Raw genomic sequence first — 18,040 nt, 5'->3', positions numbered from 1 at the left:
AATCTGCTTTGGATAAAAGTTTAATTCACAAAAATACATTGACCAATATAATGAAAATGTACTAAAATGTACTTTAATAATTCATAAAAGCTGGAACATCATTGACAGAAAAACACAAGAAGCATTATTAGAGTTGGTTTAGTATAATATATTTCAGCTTCAAGAGACATAGAAATCAATCCTTATTTTCCCCCATAGTTCTATAAAAGACCCATTTTTTCTCAAGCATTGTTATGCAAAAATGGCATTAGAATATATTATGGGAGCTATGAAATCCCAGTGACCAAGTATAAAATTAAGTCACATCAGAGAGATATCTGCAGAAAGAGTCCATGAAAAACAGGGCAAGAGAGTAAATCATACAAAATAATAATACATAATATAGACCTTGCTCTATCATCACGGACATGGCGGGCATGGACAGGAGGTGTATGGCTACAAAAGAATTTGCACTTTTCCACTGGATTTCACTTGAAGACATTTACACATGATGTACTTTTTCATGCTCATTTCGAAGAATATTTATAATCGTACAACTAAGGAGGTTAACTTCCAGGTCTTTCAAATACAATATTGATATCCGAAAGGTGAAAAATACTGAAAGCCATGATCAAAGTTCACTAAGGACTCAAGGATTTTTGAAATAGGATATGTGGCACTTGGATATAGGTTGGGGCTTTAGCATATTTTCTGATTTCTCTAAACAAATGTGTAGCTGTATTCTATATTCAACTACACACTTGACCGTTGTACTGCTATTTGGGTTTACAGTACAGTGCATTGATTACCCAAAACAGAAAATCTTTTAAAAATATTCTTTTATTGAATAATATAACACTAGGCAAGTGTGCAGTGCACTGTCCATTCAAGCCATGGTGGTTTTCCATTTCTAATAAAAATAGTACACAAATTATACACAAGTCCCACATATAATACACTACTTCAAACACCCTCTAATCACATTTTCTGTTAAAAGTCAATAATTAAAATATAAATGGGCTGTTGTTTAGCCACATGAGGCTCAGAGACACCTTTGATAGTTTAGGGGCAGGTTGTTGTTGAAAGGTGAAGTGATTGTGTCCTGTTCGTGGTTGACACAGACGCACAAAGGACGCCCTGAAAGAGGCGAGAGATGCCAGTCTGCTCTCTCCAACTGTCCGTCTTAAATCTCTCCATCTCTCTGCTTTAGTTCATCCTGGTCTGTGATCAATCGGAGTAGTTTGGTCGACTTATGGCTGATGGAGGGAAGGGCGGGGCTGTTGGAAAGCTTGGACGTTCCAATCAGGGCAACAGTTCTTCATTACAGCATTTCTGAAACAAGACAAGGGGGCATTCAATTGCATTTGATGTACTTTATAGCACTGATAGATCATAGGCAAGGTTCAGTGGTATATTGTCATTCTCCTAAGCAAAGGTGACCTCACTGTATAAATACTTGGGATTGATACAGTTACAGTATAATAGCACTGCTGTAGATGGTGAAACTAATTCTGTGTTAATATTGTCTCCATATTGCGACTCCATATTACCCATTAGTATTATTTGGAACGCTGAAATATTCACTGAACAAATCTAAAGCTTTGCTGCCCTCTTGTGGCTGCCCATTGTCATATTTCCCATGCAAGCAATCATATAATTTATAATATAAAATGTCAATTACAGTTAAGCAGTGAATCCCCATCTTTGTATTGCCACATTTAGCTCATGTCAATTTACTTACTCATGAATTCTCATGCATTCAAACCTAGTGATTCCAAATAATACTGATTACAGGACAGCACATGTAGACACAGGATAGAAACAAAAACTCCTTTAAAAATAAATGAAGTGAAACAGATTTTTATGGTAACACTCTTATGACAGACCAGGATCTCCTGAGAAACTTAACTTGCTGCAACAAATTTACTTTTCTATTAGGATGAAAATTGTAGGATTTTGTAGCAGATTTTGTAGCAGTTAATTAAAAAAAACAAAAAATCATAGAATGGCATTTATGAAAGTGGGTCTAAACTCAAGTTTGACTTTTAGTATATTTTTAATAAGAGCATTAGCATTTTTCTAGTTTATTCTATTATTACCAACTGTGACCTTTCTTCAACACAGGAAAATACTGTAGTACAACAGGGATTAATGTCTAATGTGTCAACTACTAGCTGCTACACAGTGTTTCCCATCAACAGTACAACACGTGTGAAGATAATGCGAGTTGCTACAGAGGCCAAGAATAGCTGCTGTGATAGTGAATAAATGTGAGGTGATTTGAACAGTGCCATTAAGAGTGGCAGACTCATTAACCTGACAGAAAGCCCATGCTTCTGAAGTCTTAAATAACACAACACACCTGGCTCAGAGCTGCTGCAGGGCGGTGGGGGAGGGGCTTAAAGCAGGACACAGTTGGATTTCTTTTTTGCCTTCTTCTTTTCCACTGGTGTTTTCCTATTTATCTGTCTGACCAGGTCATAGAAGATCTGAAAGAAAAGATAAACCATTACAATTTCACAATTTGAATTTTAAACTAAATTGTCATGTAAAGTAGGCCTTTTTCTATGGAAACTGCCGAGTGTTTATCGATTAACCAATTATAACAATGTCTCCATATTATAATCACAAACTCTTTGAATAATAACAAAGCATTGTAATCCATATTATCCATATTTAGTACTTACATCAAGAACATTGATCTTTGACTTTGCTGAGGACTCTAAAAAGGCACAGTGGTTCCACTGTCGAGCCAAGTTCTGGCCCTGCTCCTTCCCCACCACACGCTCATCCTCCAAGTCGCACTTGTTTCCAACCAGAATCATTGGCACCTGAAAATACACAACACATTATTAGTAATGCATAATCAGCATTACTCATCATTAACATTATTCAGTCTTGCTGTAATACTAACAAACATTACTGTACTTTTCTTCCAGATGGCAGCCCTTTAGTTATAATTATTTTGTGACACTTAAATTGTGACTAAGAGCCCACTTCCTATGCAGTATCGTACCATGTTGATATGTTTCTAACAGGCAAACATTCAATGAAATGAACGACGGTGAGGGTGTGCCCCCATGTTATACAATGTACATCATGATGCCAGTGTTCAAACGAGGAAAGTCAACACAGATCATCCTCACATCAAAGCTGCTGACCTGGTCACAATGAGGTGGCTGCTCCTTCTGAGACTATAGGCCTTCCGTTTGTTTTCAAGGCTGCGATACTCAGTAAAAATAGAACACAGATGAGGAACAATCCCGGATTGTTATATACAAACTAAACAATGGTTTAACGCTTGGAAAGATAAAACATTACTTCTAGCCTATTTCTTTCCTTCTTAAACTGGTCTGTCCTCACTGTAGCAACCCTGAATGGAACTGTAATATTAATCTCAAACATTACAACTTTAGGGGTGTCTGGTGACAGTGGGCAGACGATGCCCGGTGGCAGGGGGCAGAGGATACTATGTGACAGTGGGCAGGATCAGAGCAGAGGGATGCATCTCTTCCTGCCTGCTGTTTCCTGACCCCTTCTATCTGGGGAGCACGCGGGCCCGGAGGAAGCCCAGGCAGCCCCGCCCAAACTGGGATAACATCGTCTTCCTTCCTGAATGTTTTCAGCTGAATTTGTGCCCTCATTACACACTAGAGAGTCTGGAAACCAAAAAGTGTAAAGGCTGACCCATTACACCATTTGAGTTATTCAGACTCTCTAGTAAACTAAAATAACTTTAATCAGCTATCAAACATCCTTTTAGAGTTGGTTTTGTAAAATAAATGATATGGTAACTCAAACACAATCTTAACATTTGAAACAGTGGAGAATTAAGGGATTCTTCTCATTCCCTAGATCAAGTGTTTTTGTAACTCCAAACTTATCTAAACATGTTGAATTTGAAAGTAACAAAAATGTGTTTTACAGGAGCTCAACTTTCACGCAATACCTGAAACCGGCATCGTTTTAGCAGCCAACAGGACCAGCCAATGGAAAGTGCTATCTGTGATACAACAAGTGCCAATAATAAATCAACAGTGGTCTATTTGTAGAGGCTGCAACAAATAAATCCATGCATGGGAAATCCTGCCTTCCTCTGGCTGGTATGTCTGGTGCATGTGCTGGTAACAGGCATGTTGCCGCTTGTACACAGTCATTCAAGCCCCCTCCCATTTCAATACAATAAGTACAGATTGTGGTATGCATGATCTTGGTATAAAGAAATAATAGGTTAAGGAATTGTTATCCATTTCCCCAATTTTCAGAGAGGCTAGTCCTGCACTGGCTTTTTGACAATTATGGATGCTTTTCTAATTTTGCATACATGTACTACTTCAGTTTACAGTTACACAAGTAGACAGCTGAATATTTGTAGGGTTTCTCCACTTTATCCCCCTCTTTGCTCTGAAGGCAGGCGACAGGAAGCTGCAATGTTTGGATTAATTCAGTGGAGGTTGGTACTTGATGTTTGATCTCTAAACAAGCCTCGGCCTGAACCCCAGTACTACAGTTCTGCTGGGGGTCTCAAAAGAAGCAGTGGCATGCCCCACTAACACAAGCTCTAAATCAGGCCTGGATGAAAGGAGAGGGGGTAGGCTGGGGTTATGCAGAGAGGAGGTGCATGATACTTCCAGATTACCCCCAAAAACTAACCAAAAATTAAACAAAACAAAGAGCTGTAATGACAATGGATTGCTATCCATTTGAAAATTCTTTCACCATGATAAAAAAAAAAAAAAAAAACAATAACCAATTGTGCGACATGGTCTTGGAAACTTCTCTACAGCTCGCATGTTACAATTATCTGACAACACTACTCGACTAACTTTTATATTAGGGCTGCTGTGAATTAAAGAATTTATCTATGCATCTGACCCAACCTGCATTCACACCACTACTGCAAAAACAACTATTTATGCAGTAAAAGTACTAAGAATCAATGTATTGACAGATTAAACTTGTAAATCATGAGTTCCATCTGCCTTTTTGCATATAAATACAAAAAAAAAAAAAAACCTACTCTTCAGCTACCTCACTCACTTCTCCTTTCTGCTGTTGTCCCATATAAATCTTTATAATCTCTCCAAATTTTGGTCAACTAAGACACTATCGACTAATTGAGCAATCAAATAAAGGTCAAAAGCATTATTGTATAAAAAAATGTCCAGATTACAGAAAGCATTCATGTGTTTAAGGGGGAGTGGGAAAGGAAAATGGACAGGGAAATATAACCACAGAGCTGTGCAAGTACATATTATAAATTATAGCAGTATATAAAATCAGGCCTATGGGAACATATCGTTAAAATGTGGAAGAGAACACCTTAACTTTTACTCCAAACTAACTAAATACGTTAACTGAGACTAGGTCGGAGTGCTACAAGTAATTAAGTTGTTCACAAATGTAGAAATTTACTGCCAAAATGAACATGCAAAACCTCAAAATGTTTATGCAGCTTGATTGCATCACTCATATGGGTTTTTATGTTATGACCTCAGCATCAGTGAGTCACAGGCATACACTGAAGAATTAGCAACCTCCCAGCCATGCAAGCAGTGACAGACATGGAGAAGTCATGAGACCTTGGTTGCATAAGAGAGAGGAAGTGGGGTGAGGGTCGGTCTTAAAATTGAATTGTTCTGTTACCATTAATACCTTATTAAAAATTAAGCACTACTCTGTGCAGTTGAAAACATGGAAAGGAGCAAAGCATTTTAAGCGTTTTGCCAGTGCTGCCGTAAATGGCGCGTGTCGGGGCTGAGAAGTTAAGCAGCTGTATAACTGAAGTCTGGAGCTTCAGATCAGAGCTTAAACTGAAGAAGACATTCCTCCTCTTGGATCATACACAGGAAAACTGAGAAAGTGTGTCCCTTTGTCTTGCATTCCTCCTAGTAGTGTAAAAAGCATGGCTTGATCAACACAGGTCACATACAGTAAAGCTCCAAGTTCAACTAAAGGCTGAGCAGGCAGGATACAATGACCATTACAGCTTAAAGAAGAGACGATGAGATAATCAGTGAGTTTTTATTATTTAACACACTTTTTTCTAAATTACCCTTGTGGAACTATGTATAAATCAGAATGTTCTCTGACTTTTCTTTTTAACACGTTGCTTTGATTGGAATTGGACTGTTTTATTTCATGTGAACACAGCCACAGAACCTGAGTTCCATATGTGAGGCTGTGGCTAACCTCAGCTCTGCCTGCCCATGGCGGATCTAATGAAGCCACAATCCTGGGTGTTTTTGATGGACCCAGGCCTTCTACAATTCTGCCATGACAGATCAATCACCCCAACCGCATGCAGCCCATAGACCACGAATAGCAACAATCAATAAGGATACTCTAAACACAATTTATTAGTTCTAGAATTTTGGGGCGAAGGCAAGTGCATTTCTTATCACTTTGTTAAGGATTGAGACCACAAACTAACCATGTCAATTGTATTATCTTAAAATCAGACGTGCTTGTAGGTTTGAATGCTACCACTTTGATCCTATTTGGGGCCCAATAATAAAAAGACATTGACTATAAGCCTGGTCAAGAAGCAATGCTACTATGGCACATGTAGCAGATATAAGAGTAAAAGAGGCTTTACATTTCAGTACCAGACTTGGAAAGGGTTGACTGGGAGCGGAGTAAGAAGCATAGAGAGGGAAACTACATGTGGGGTTATGGTAACATTCAATCCCTTCAAAGATCACCAAAAAAGGGCATCCCTGATCCTGCTGACGTAAAATCAGTCTGACCAGAGAGGGATGGAGAGCTCACTCCAACAGCCTCACAGTTTAACAAGTGAAACAAAAAAATAGATAACAGAGGTCACACATTCTCTTTCTGTTTGATTGGCGACTGATCCAAGCGGAGGACCACACTTGAAAAACACAAGAGGAGCTGTGACCAAAAACCAAAGCATTACAACCCATAATAAATGCATTCCCGGGACAATAGGAACCGCTTCGGTGTATCCAAGTGCCAGCTCAGTGTTTGCACGTTGTATGTAAATGTGTCATTAACTGGCATACAATACTGTGTGTGTGTGTGTGTGCGTGTGTGTGTGTGTATGTGTGTGGGTGGGTGAGGGTGTGTATGTGTGTGTGTGTAGGGGTGTGTGGGGGTGTGTAGGAGTGTGTGTGAGAAAGAGAGATCTCTCATAGCAACGACATGGACAATGGAAGTGGCTAAAAACAAACCATGACTGCTGTACTATTTTCTACAACAAACAGTTATATTCTGGTTTGACTAGATTTAAATTTGGTATTATAACACAACTTACTGAAAATAAAAGAAATGTGATAACAAAAGAGTTAAATTAAAAGTGGCCAATACAAAAACACATTGTAGCTGATGCTTGTATTTCTAAAAATGAAAATGTCTAAATAACATAGTTGTACTCACGTCCTCTGTGTCCTTTACTCGAAGGATCTGTTCCCTCAGGTCCTGGAGGTCGTTGAAGGTTGACTGTGCTGTGATTGAGTAAACCAAAGCGAAGCCCTGGCCGTTCTTCATGTACAAGTCCCTCATTGCCGTGAACTGCTCCTGCACAGAGGATGAGCCAACAGATGATCAATATTGTGATTGACTGTAGACCCATTTAGATAATCGCAATTAGAGGGGAAAAATTCACTTACTGTGCCTGCTGTGTCGAGAATTTCAAGCATACATTGCTGACCGTCTACCTCCACTTGCTGCATGAAAAAAAAACAACTAAATTAATGAGCAAATTAAATCGATCACTCTGTAGTTCAATTTGAAAAGCTCAATACCAATACAAATTCTCAAATGGGCTTCAAGAGGTTTTGCATGACATCAAAACATTCAGAGTTACAGCAGTGAGTGTCAACAGATTTGAGTGTTAATGACTAGCAAAAGTTTAATAACAAATAAATAAACGATACATGCGCTCAAAAGAATTCGACTGTAGACAGCTAAAATAGTAGTAGAAATTTAGAAAACCCGACTTTGACAGCATTTAATACCTTATAGAAGTAAAATACCCCTTCTTTAACAAATTGAACCCAAGTTAATACATAACATTTAGATCACCATGTTACTTTTTATTGTTTTGAAAATGCTATATTCGGCAAAAACAAGGGATTAACATGTTTCACTTTTGTCTTTGATGCTCTAAGTCACTCCCCCTTCAGAGCGTGATCACAATCAGCTACCCGCTAGTGAAATTCTTGCACATTGCAACCAGGTTTGTCAAGTTGTAGTGTACAGTTTAGTATCCTGCTTTTGTATATTTATGGAGAACTGTCATGTGGGAGCATGACATAGGCTTATGGGATGAGCATTGGACAGAATCTTATTGCTAACCGTAAAAAGGGTTCAAAAAGGGCCTGGGAGAGATCATAAAATTACTCAAACATGCATGGATGGATCTAAAATCTTTTGGGGCATATTTTTGATGATGGAACAACATTATAACATCATAAGCTAAAAATATATATATATTTTGCATAATACCCTCTCTTTAATATTTTTTGTACTGAACACTCTTAACACTTGCCGTTTGTACTGCTGTAATTAAGCTTTCATAGTCATAATTGGACTATGAGGAAATGTTTCACATTTCTCTGGTTGCACGTCACCACATTGTTTGAGGAGAGACAGAATGAGCAGAGATCATGATCACGGCATGAACCTGCCACAGCTGCTAGTAATCATGACCGCAGAAGAGAAGAAGAGCACTACTCACCTTTCTGTACGAGTCTTCTATTGTCGGGTCATATTTCTCCACAAAGATTCCCTGTACAAACTGAACTGTCTATAAGAGTGAGAGACAGAAAGAGCTTGGTCAGTACACTTCAATCTCCACAAACAAAACATCTCCCTTATAAACACTATGTAATTCAAGTTTGGCAAAAAAACAAAACAAAACTGGAGCTGTCACATTTTGATGAGAATGTTTAAACTTGGGCTGTTGCTGCTGCATAAAGCTGCAGTGAGGTTTACATTAGGGGTTGACAGATAACATCTTAAGGTTTGGGCTGCCAGAGTGAAGGATTAATGGGCCCAAACACCTGGACAACATGAGCTAAGAGGGTCGTGGTCCACTGTCAATGCATACGGACAATTGCTTATTTTCAATCGGTCTTATCTCAACTTGAAAATGGGGAGACAGGGTTGGTTGGGTTTGAGAATCAGGGTTTGAGAATCAGGGTTTGAGAATGATGACAGACTGCTTATCCCAATCACTTGGTTCTAACACACTGGAAACAACTATAACTACAAACACTACCACTATGTGAGGACTGTTTACCATCACTACAGTCTATTAACACAATCAAATATTTGTTAATGATACATGTTTGTTCAATTTGACTAATGACTATATATATATATATATATATATTTTTTTTTTAATAATCATTGTGTACTGGGTAGGAGTCACAGTCATGGGGAAAAACTCTTTCCTATTGAGATTACATTTTAATAATTTCATCAGAAGATTCATGAGAAGTCAACAGCAAATAAGAGGCAAGTCATAAAATGAGGACTTGCAAGCAACAGTATGTCATTTGCAATGCACTATACTTCTGTCTTATCAGTAACTGCAACTGCCTAAAAGTTTGAATCTTTTTCCATCAGATCTCATATGATGAACTATGTGATTTCAAGCTTCCCATAAAGCAAGATTATTATGAGATGTGATAAGTACTTGCGTGCAGAGTTGTAAAGGGGAAGCAGGGTACTCACCAGAGCGGACTTGCCCACACCTCCGGAGCCTAAAACCACTAGCTTGTATTCACGCATGGCGAGATCACTTCAACAGACAGCCAACCGTCTACACTGGACAAACAAAAAGAGAAGAGCACAGGGACACGGCCTGTAAGAACACAATCAAATCAATCCAATCTACATTTTTTTTAAAAGTATCTTTTTGAGCATGACTTTTCCACTCTGAGTACAAGGAGATTTTTCCACTGTAGGGAAAAGGGGAAGGATTCTAGTCATTCCTGGAGGTTATGGACAAGAAGCAGCACAACAATAGACGGGAACACCCATCAGTGGAGCGGCTGCAGGGTGGAGGAGGTGAGGACTGCATGACCCCTTGCTAACACGAACCAGCTGTGGTGTGCGCTCTGAGCCCAGTCTGGAGAGATACAGTTCAGAATGACACCATTGGCCTGGCCCCGTCCCAACACACAACACGCCCTGCTGCTCTTCACAGTTTGGCCCTGATTACTCTTTGAGCATCAATACACTGTTGAGCTTTTGACTGGTGACACTGCACAGCTGAGGGAAGTGGCAACAGCAAGGGACAGGAAATTGTGAAATCACTGGAATATCCCTCTGAGGGAGAAGATGGTGGGGCGCTATGCACAGCCAAATGGGTCACTACAGCTCGGGCCAGGAGAGGGAGAGGCTGCCATGCAATAGTGGCCTTTGGTTATCACTGCAGGAAATAACAGACCTCCATTATTCATTTGTTTTCATCATGTCAACAGGAAAGGTTGCAATAGACTAAACTGAATAATTATTAACTAAATTAATTACAAATAACACATTTTTCTCAATTAGATACAGAAACAGTTTCATGCAGATGTGATAGAAGTAGGCCTAAAGGTAATTAACTGTTACCAAGCACCCATGCTGTAAACAAGCAACAAAGTTCACCTAATTTACAAAGTATTTAACAAGAAATATAGTGGGTGGAATTTTGTGTAATGACAACATAGGTGGAAAGATTACTTTTTAAAATTCTGCTGCGCTACTTCCTGTATTTTTCAAGTCTTTTTTTTTGCCACTTGACCTGACTGATGTAAAACTATGATAAATATTTACCACAAATATTATCCCACAAAAGAAAATAATAATGATTAATAAAACAAAACAAAACATGAAAACTCATTATCACTGAGGGCAGCTTAAGTATTTTCGCATATGATAACAGTAGAGCTTTTTAGCACAATTTACAACAATAGCAAATAAAAAAAATCTGTAGATAGTTAATAGGAGTAGTTAAAAAGTGTTTCTAACCATGATGCCACAGTAGTATGTAGTGTATATTACTGTGCTCTGATTCCCAAAAGCATCCTTCATTGGATGAGTCCGCCCCAGCTGCACAGGGTGTGAGCAGCTCCACAGTACTGGACAGCCCTTGTTGAATGACTTTGGTATGTGCATGTTTCTCCCAAAGCTACCAGCTTCAATGCATACAATCCAAAGTATTGAAAATCAGATGCTAATCGATACAAAAACACTTGAGTAGGTATTGATACAAAAAAAGTCATATTCACAGAAAAAAAATGAACCTTTCCTGAATAGCTTTAGAATTATCTTGAGCTGTATCAGAACAAGTATAAGGCCACATAGACTAGTATACACTCATGGACCACAATAGATCCTATCTGGACAACCAAGGGATAACACAGCTATAAGACCGCATGGCAACATCAAGGAAAGTACTACAATTTAATGTTGAAAATTGCCCTCTATTGTCTAAAGAAAGATTGTTTTATTGTCACTGTGGTATTGGAATCGGTATTGACTATCAAGGCGAGTTTGACACTAGAGTATTGTGACAACACTACTTATGAATTCTTATTTGGAATAGTTTAAAAGTCAGATTCTCTGAGGAGTGGCTAAAACTCTTTAGTTTAAAATTGTACAACATTTTGTCATTTAAGCTGCACCCACCTAAACTTACTATAGCAGCTTACATTAAAGTCAAGTCCAAAGAGAGACATAAATGCCTTTGTAATGAGTCCTGAAGTAAATGTGGACTGTTCTGGGAGGCAGGTGATCCACACCTACACTGTTCTTTTCACACATTTATGCTCAGAGGGCTGGACAGAAGCATGTGGGATATGGAGCTGTGGTGGCACCAATCCTGCTACACTATCAGGGAGCAACCCACAGGATTAGACCCAGAAAGGAGACCCTCAGTGCAATCCTTGTGAACTAACAAAAAATGCTTTGATGCCTGGTGGCTGGTGGCACCTGGGAGGCCACTAAATAAAGTTACTAGTCTGTGTCACCACCTCGGCCTGTCACGATAAATATTGTACCAACTTTTTGTTCAATAGATGACAGATGGAACAATAATTTTTGGGTGTCAAAATGTCTTTTTCTTTGTACTAATGGGAAATTTTGTGTATTTTTTTGTTTTCAATATTATTGTTTATCGTCTATATTTACTTCAACAATATACTCCACTTCAAAATGTGTTATGTCAGGCTTAACACCACCACAAACAAATTTGTACTTGATTTAGTCATTCTAGATTTACCTTGCGCTACAAGGCAAGCAAATTCCTATGGTATTCATAAAATCCCAAGAATCTATCTTGTGTCTTTTTGTTTGGGTCCGGAGCGCTGCATGGCCAATTATACCATTGGTCCAACCATTATAATCAAGTCCAATCAAGTCCAAAAATTAGCAGAAATCCAGACCATTTTGTTGAAGAAACATGCAGAGAGGAGCGTTTCGTGCATACATTTGTGGATGAAGATGTCTATACTTTAACTTTTGCCAAGTTGAGAGACCAAAAAAAGATGATTATATGCAGTGCTATATTACACAATAAGCGTTATGTCAATATAGGGAAAGTGATGTCTATTTTGACTACATTTAAATAATGTGAGTGGTGTGAAACATGAGGGTGAGAAATAATTACAAGTTCTCTAAAATAGAGGGAACCATGTTTGACTTTGTCTTTGACCATAATTAATTATACAATACACAGCGCACAACACAACACTTCTAAAAATAGTCACCTATTTTGGAGAGAAAATATAATTTGCCATTATTTAGATACTTTAAAAATATAAGTATATTGTATATTTAAATATTGAAACACTTTTGTCAGTATTGCCTACCCATGGGTGTGATGGGTATACACAGACACTGCAATTATTGTATTAACAAAGAAGCCACACTACCCACTATCCCATTAGCCAAACAGGCCAGCTCTTAGATCAGCTATAACACAAAAGCTAAAAGACGCCCCCCCCCATACAAAGTGAATGTTTAACCTAGTTAGCCCCCGACTCTTTTCTTCTCCATTTATTTTCATATGGGCAGATCCTTTATTCAGTCTACCTTGTATTGGCCTCATAGTGTCCAGCAATGTTAACTCAACTATCCAGAGTCATCTCCAAATGATTAAGAAACTATTCAGAATACAACTGGCCATTTTCTCAACTTCTACATTGAACCGGTTCTAAATATAGGCCATGACAGAACGGGATGCGCTCTCGTCTTATATACAAAGTTGGATTCCAGGAAAACTTGACAAGGCGTTGCACGCCGTGTCCCTGCTCAAACACTTACAGGGCCATTTAAGGATATCTCGCTGAATAACCTCTCACCAGCTCCACCACTACGAGTGAGCTGTCACCCAAAACAAAACACAACGTTCTGCCATGGCTTCTATTGTAGTAACCACTACAAATAAAAGAGCCACACCAGACAACCAGAAACATCACTACATCACTCACCCACACCATTTACAAGAAAGGGATGTCAAGGCTGCTTGGTTAATTGATAATTGTGATTATATTTCAGGCCACAAGATAATCGTAAGGGCTAAAAATAATAATTGTAAGTATTTAGGAAAAGAAAACTTGCATGTACAGTAAGGCAGCACAAGATATTGCCTAAATATTGATGTCACAATACCGACTGCTGCAATAATCAATATCACAAGCAAAAAAATTGATATATAATCGCAAAAAAACAAAATTCTGCAATTTGCAGAAGTGTTTTTGTAAAAGAAAATGGACAAACGAGAAGATTTCATTAATGATTTTCCTTGACTTGGGTAGGTCTTGGTTTAGTCTTTTTTAAGTTTTAGTTTAGTTTATTTACTGATTTAATGAGACAGGGACAGTGCAAAATACACATTGATCTTAACAGGAGAGATGCATTGTACCACACTGTAGCACTAGTGCTGCTGTCCACCTGTAGGCCCTGGGCAGGCTGATGGCATAGTTCATAAAATCAAACATACAAAGAAAATGGCTTTACAATGACCGGACTATCATAAAAGTTCTGTAAAATCATTCACATCCAGTTCTCTCAGCAGTATAAAATCATCATCAATTATCCAAAAGCTTCCATCAATTAATTGACTTCAAAACCTCACACCCTCTCCAGACACACATCTACATTATGGGAGCAGGTTTGGTTTGAGAGGAGCCTTAGTTTCGCCAGGTGTGAAAATGTGCCATACTGTGTACATGTTATCAGCTTTGTTGGTAACATATTCCAGTGATGGACAGCCATGCATGAAAAGACTGTTTCCAAATGCTGTAATGCATTTGGGGATCCTGCACTTGCTGTGCACAGTTGATCAAGAGGCTCAAAAGGTGGTTTCATAGCTCAGAGAAACAAACTTTTTTAGCAGAGGAACAGCAGTATCATGGATAAGCTTATACAGCGGACAAATATTTGCAGGTCATCAGGTTTTCTTGAGGTTTTACTAGTAAATGAAGGCATGTGAATTTTTGTGTTTAAATTAAACTTAACTTACTGTGCCAAATACTATATTCAAATATTGCTATAAGAGCATTATTGCAATACAAAATATAGTTATGGAATATCAGATCTTTTTTCTAGTATTAAGCAACCCTAAAACCCTGCTTTTTATCTTACCATAACATTAATTTTACTTTATGATTAAGAAAGTCTGACTTTGTAAAGCTAGTTACATCTAGAAAAATGGTAATACGGTAAAATGGTAATAAAATTTCCCAGGTGTGAATAAAAGTGAATAAATAATTTCCTTATTTTTAGTTTATGGACATGGTGACAATAATTGTGAATAGTCAAAACTATTTTACCCCATATTTCTACTAGTTTTTGTACAAATTAGAAACTGGATTTTTGACAACCCAAAAGTGGGCAACATGACATCAATTAAAGGACTTTACTACAACATTGATGCACACATTTTCCAGCTCTGTTGGGGTTAATCTTGGACATATAAAGCTGTCACAACAACTGACTCAGCATTAGTGTGACTGACAGCTGCCTCCCTCCCTCCTCTCTCTCCTCTTATCCGTGCAAACTGTTGTGGAAGTTGTTGACACTCATATCCTGCGGTTCAGGAGGGGTTTATACTTGATCATTTTCTAGCAAACACAACAATTAGAGTGGCAACAGTCACTTGTGGTTTGGGTGTCCGGAGTAATGGTAGAGTTTTTGATGCCAATAAGCCACTGGTTACTCATTATCTTACCCAGAACCATGCATTACATCACATGTTCACACTGGCCTTGTGAAGAACCACTAGCTGTAGGGGAGAAGCTGTCCATCAACAAAACACAAGGGACAGAATAGAGGAGTAACTTAGACAAAGTTTTTGTGACACCACCTGTATGCTACCTCTGACTTGGGACTTGTTCAAACTAAGGCTTTATACCATATACACTCTACACACTCTATATACACTAAAACTTGGGTTAATTATGTAAACCATAAATAAACTGTAAAAAAGAAATAGACAGGTACAAAACAATGTACTCTGCCTGCCTGCAAAATAAATGTGCTATAAAAATAAACTTGAAAAGTGATCAATTTCAAAGGTAAAAAAAATGTTTTGACACAGGGTGAAGAATACATGTTTGTAGCCAATTTTACAACTATTGTAATGGTTTTTATCCCAACAAAAAACAGATGTTGAACATCTCTATAAATTTGCCTTTGCTACCAAGCTAATAACAAGCAGAAAAGCAGACAAGTAAAATGATTTATAGAATGATTTTTTAATTGATAATGATTCATCGGAGGTGCAAAAAATCCCCTAATCAAGATTGCCGAGTTCACAAAACTCCAAAAGGTGTTTGAGTCACTCTGAAACTCAGCAGCCACTGAAAATGGCACTAAGCCCAACTTATGACAAAGATGTGTAAGTGACAAAAAAAAACAACACTCTCAGTCAGAGGCATCGCTGTGTTGCAGGCCCTGACCTGTAACCACATCCTCTTTCCAGATCTCTTCAGAAGACAGCCACATGCTGAGGGGATGGAACAGGAGGTGGTGGCACTAAAATAGCCACCTTCAGTCTCTGTTCCTGTTTGGTGCTTAGGACAGCAGCATAGCCACACAGATGGGGAAGTGGGGTCTGCAAGCCAGGCTGGCTCATCACTGCAGTTGTCTGGGTCCTGTATGCCCTCTTCTCACCAGAGAAGAAAATATGGACTTGGAAGATGTAATAAAATGTTATTACAGGAGCGTTTAGCAAAAGACTACAATAAATAATGTAGCAAAAATAATAAAGCAGTCACTATTCGTCTAAATATGTTTCTGTAGCTGAAGAGTATTATGGAACTAGCCCTTGACCAGTTGGACAAGTTGTTTAAAGGGATGTCATTTATTGTATTCTTGAAACAGCCAGCTTGGCTCTGTGAAATGAATGTAAAGGCTATGCCATGGAAAGAAACTATTACGAATATGCAATATAATACAAAAACATGATTGTATAAAAAGATACTAAACTTCAATATCTAATACATTGTGTCACTATTGTAACTTTAGCACACAATTTGGTCCCACCAGGCTGTCAATGTCTCTCTTGTAAAAGGTTTTCTGAATTTACCCACTGCTTACAGCTGTGGCATGTGCCCATATCAAGCAAAGTCACTGCAATCTGTGGCTGTGACTTAGTCGCACAGTAAACGTTAACGCTAGTAGTTTTTGTGTGGTTATTAGACATTGGCCAACATAGCATCAGGCAAATCATGCTTAAAATAATAAGCCTGCTTACAGACAAATCCTTAGAACATCACCGTGTTTAATCCGGTGGACTGAGAAAGACATCTGCTCATAAACAATCCAATTTCATACATGCTAGTGCGTGGAGCGAGTACCGTTATCAGGCTCGTTAGCTGCCATCGCTAACTAGCTAGCTTTAACCAACTCCTTTCAACGGGCCACCGACACTTCACAGCCGCTAGCCGCAGCTTGTTAGCAACAGGCTAGCTAGCAGCCACATTCCTTTCCACTGAGTACATCACAGCCCAAGCTAGGTTGTCATAAACACACCGCATAGTAGCCAGACTTATAGATTTACAAAGGACAAGATTGCTAAATTCAATATCAACGTATGTACCGGTTTGGCTTAAGAGAGACCCAGCAAATGCTAACGTTACCTGCCCTTCCGCCTGGCCTTGACTAAAATGGGAGTGCACACTCCGTTTGTGCATCTACATATTCTTTATATTTACCATCAAAAACAAACAAACCGTACGCATTGACGTGTCATCCAAAAGGGTTACAAACAAAAAGTCTTAAGTCACCATAAATGGCTTGTTTTAGTAGGTTTAGCGGCTACTAAAGTTTGGCATTTGCACTCACCGTTTGTCGCTCGCTGTCTGTCTCTCGCCGCTCCGCCAAGTGTCAGCTTCTGCTCACTGCGCAGCGCACGTCACTCCGCGCTGTTTTTCATTTTTAGGGCATGACACATGGGCAGCCTGGCGCACTACATTTGCATGATAACGGTTCTTACAGAAATTGGGATTGCAAATAGGCTACACATTTTAAGTATCTTGCATTCCTTTTACATTTGATAAAACACCGTGTTGATTTTTAGTTTGATAGTAACTCAAGAATGTGTAGGCTACACATTTCTGTGTAGGGTTATAAATGTAATAATGATGTAAATAAAAACAACATTGAACGAGAGGATTGCAATTCGATTTCTTTACAAAAGATCTTTCTAAAGTGGTAGGTTAGAACAAATATTAAGACGTACCATGTAACTTTTCTGGCGAAGGGTATGCCGCCTGTTTATCTCAATGGATATGTTATTGCTTTACCCAGAATGTCCCATAGTATGGCATTAAATATTTCTATCGTCATGGAGACGAGGTAACTACACCATGCCGAATCACAGGTCAGATCTGGGGAAAGGTGCCCACTGACAGGCATTTCAGCAATTAATGTAATTTAATTAAAATAAGATAGATAAGTCTATACCATAGCCTACTGTTGAACAGTCCAGGCAAAGCACTAACTTCCTTGGGGAGACGTTAGGATCTTTTATTATAAAATAAATGAATATTGTAAAGTGGGAAATCAATTAAAAGTTAGCCCACAGCTTTACAACTAT

At 38.6% G+C, this 18,040-nt stretch overlaps 2 protein-coding genes across 5 annotated transcripts in view; one reads left to right on the top strand and one right to left on the bottom strand.

The window, feature by feature from the left end:
- The window catches only part of aurka (aurora kinase A), a 139,966-nt gene that overhangs the window by 46,344 nt on the left and 75,582 nt on the right, over window positions 1-18,040 (top strand). The gene's annotated exons all lie outside the window — the stretch shown is intronic.
- LOC117371027 (ras-related protein Rap-1A-like) lies at window positions 5-17,380 on the bottom strand. 4 transcript variants are annotated; one of them, XM_033966609.2, is made up of 8 exons: window positions 17,287-17,380; window positions 9,682-9,769; window positions 8,681-8,749; window positions 7,611-7,667; window positions 7,378-7,518; window positions 2,667-2,810; window positions 2,342-2,468; window positions 5-1,311 (listed from the first exon to the last, which is right to left on the bottom strand). In XM_033966609.2, the coding sequence occupies exons 2-7, from the start codon at window positions 9,736-9,738 to the stop codon at window positions 2,379-2,381; spliced, it is 558 nt and encodes a 185-aa protein (XP_033822500.1). In that variant the 5' UTR covers window positions 9,739-9,769; window positions 17,287-17,380; the 3' UTR covers window positions 5-1,311; window positions 2,342-2,378. The 4 variants fall into 4 exon arrangements, with proteins under 4 accessions (XP_033822500.1, XP_033822501.1, XP_055077885.1 ...); XM_033966610.2 differs by having other exon boundaries at window positions 9,682-9,774; window positions 17,287-17,356; XM_055221910.1 differs by lacking the exon at window positions 17,287-17,380 and adding an exon at window positions 15,900-16,028 and having other exon boundaries at window positions 9,682-9,774.

Source organism: Periophthalmus magnuspinnatus, chromosome 5, assembly GCF_009829125.3.
Source record: "Periophthalmus magnuspinnatus isolate fPerMag1 chromosome 5, fPerMag1.2.pri, whole genome shotgun sequence".
Lineage (NCBI taxonomy): Eukaryota > Metazoa > Chordata > Actinopteri > Gobiiformes > Gobiidae > Periophthalmus > Periophthalmus magnuspinnatus.
The sequence above is the reverse complement of the archived record's forward strand: the minus strand, read 5'-3'. Positions and strand labels throughout refer to the sequence as shown.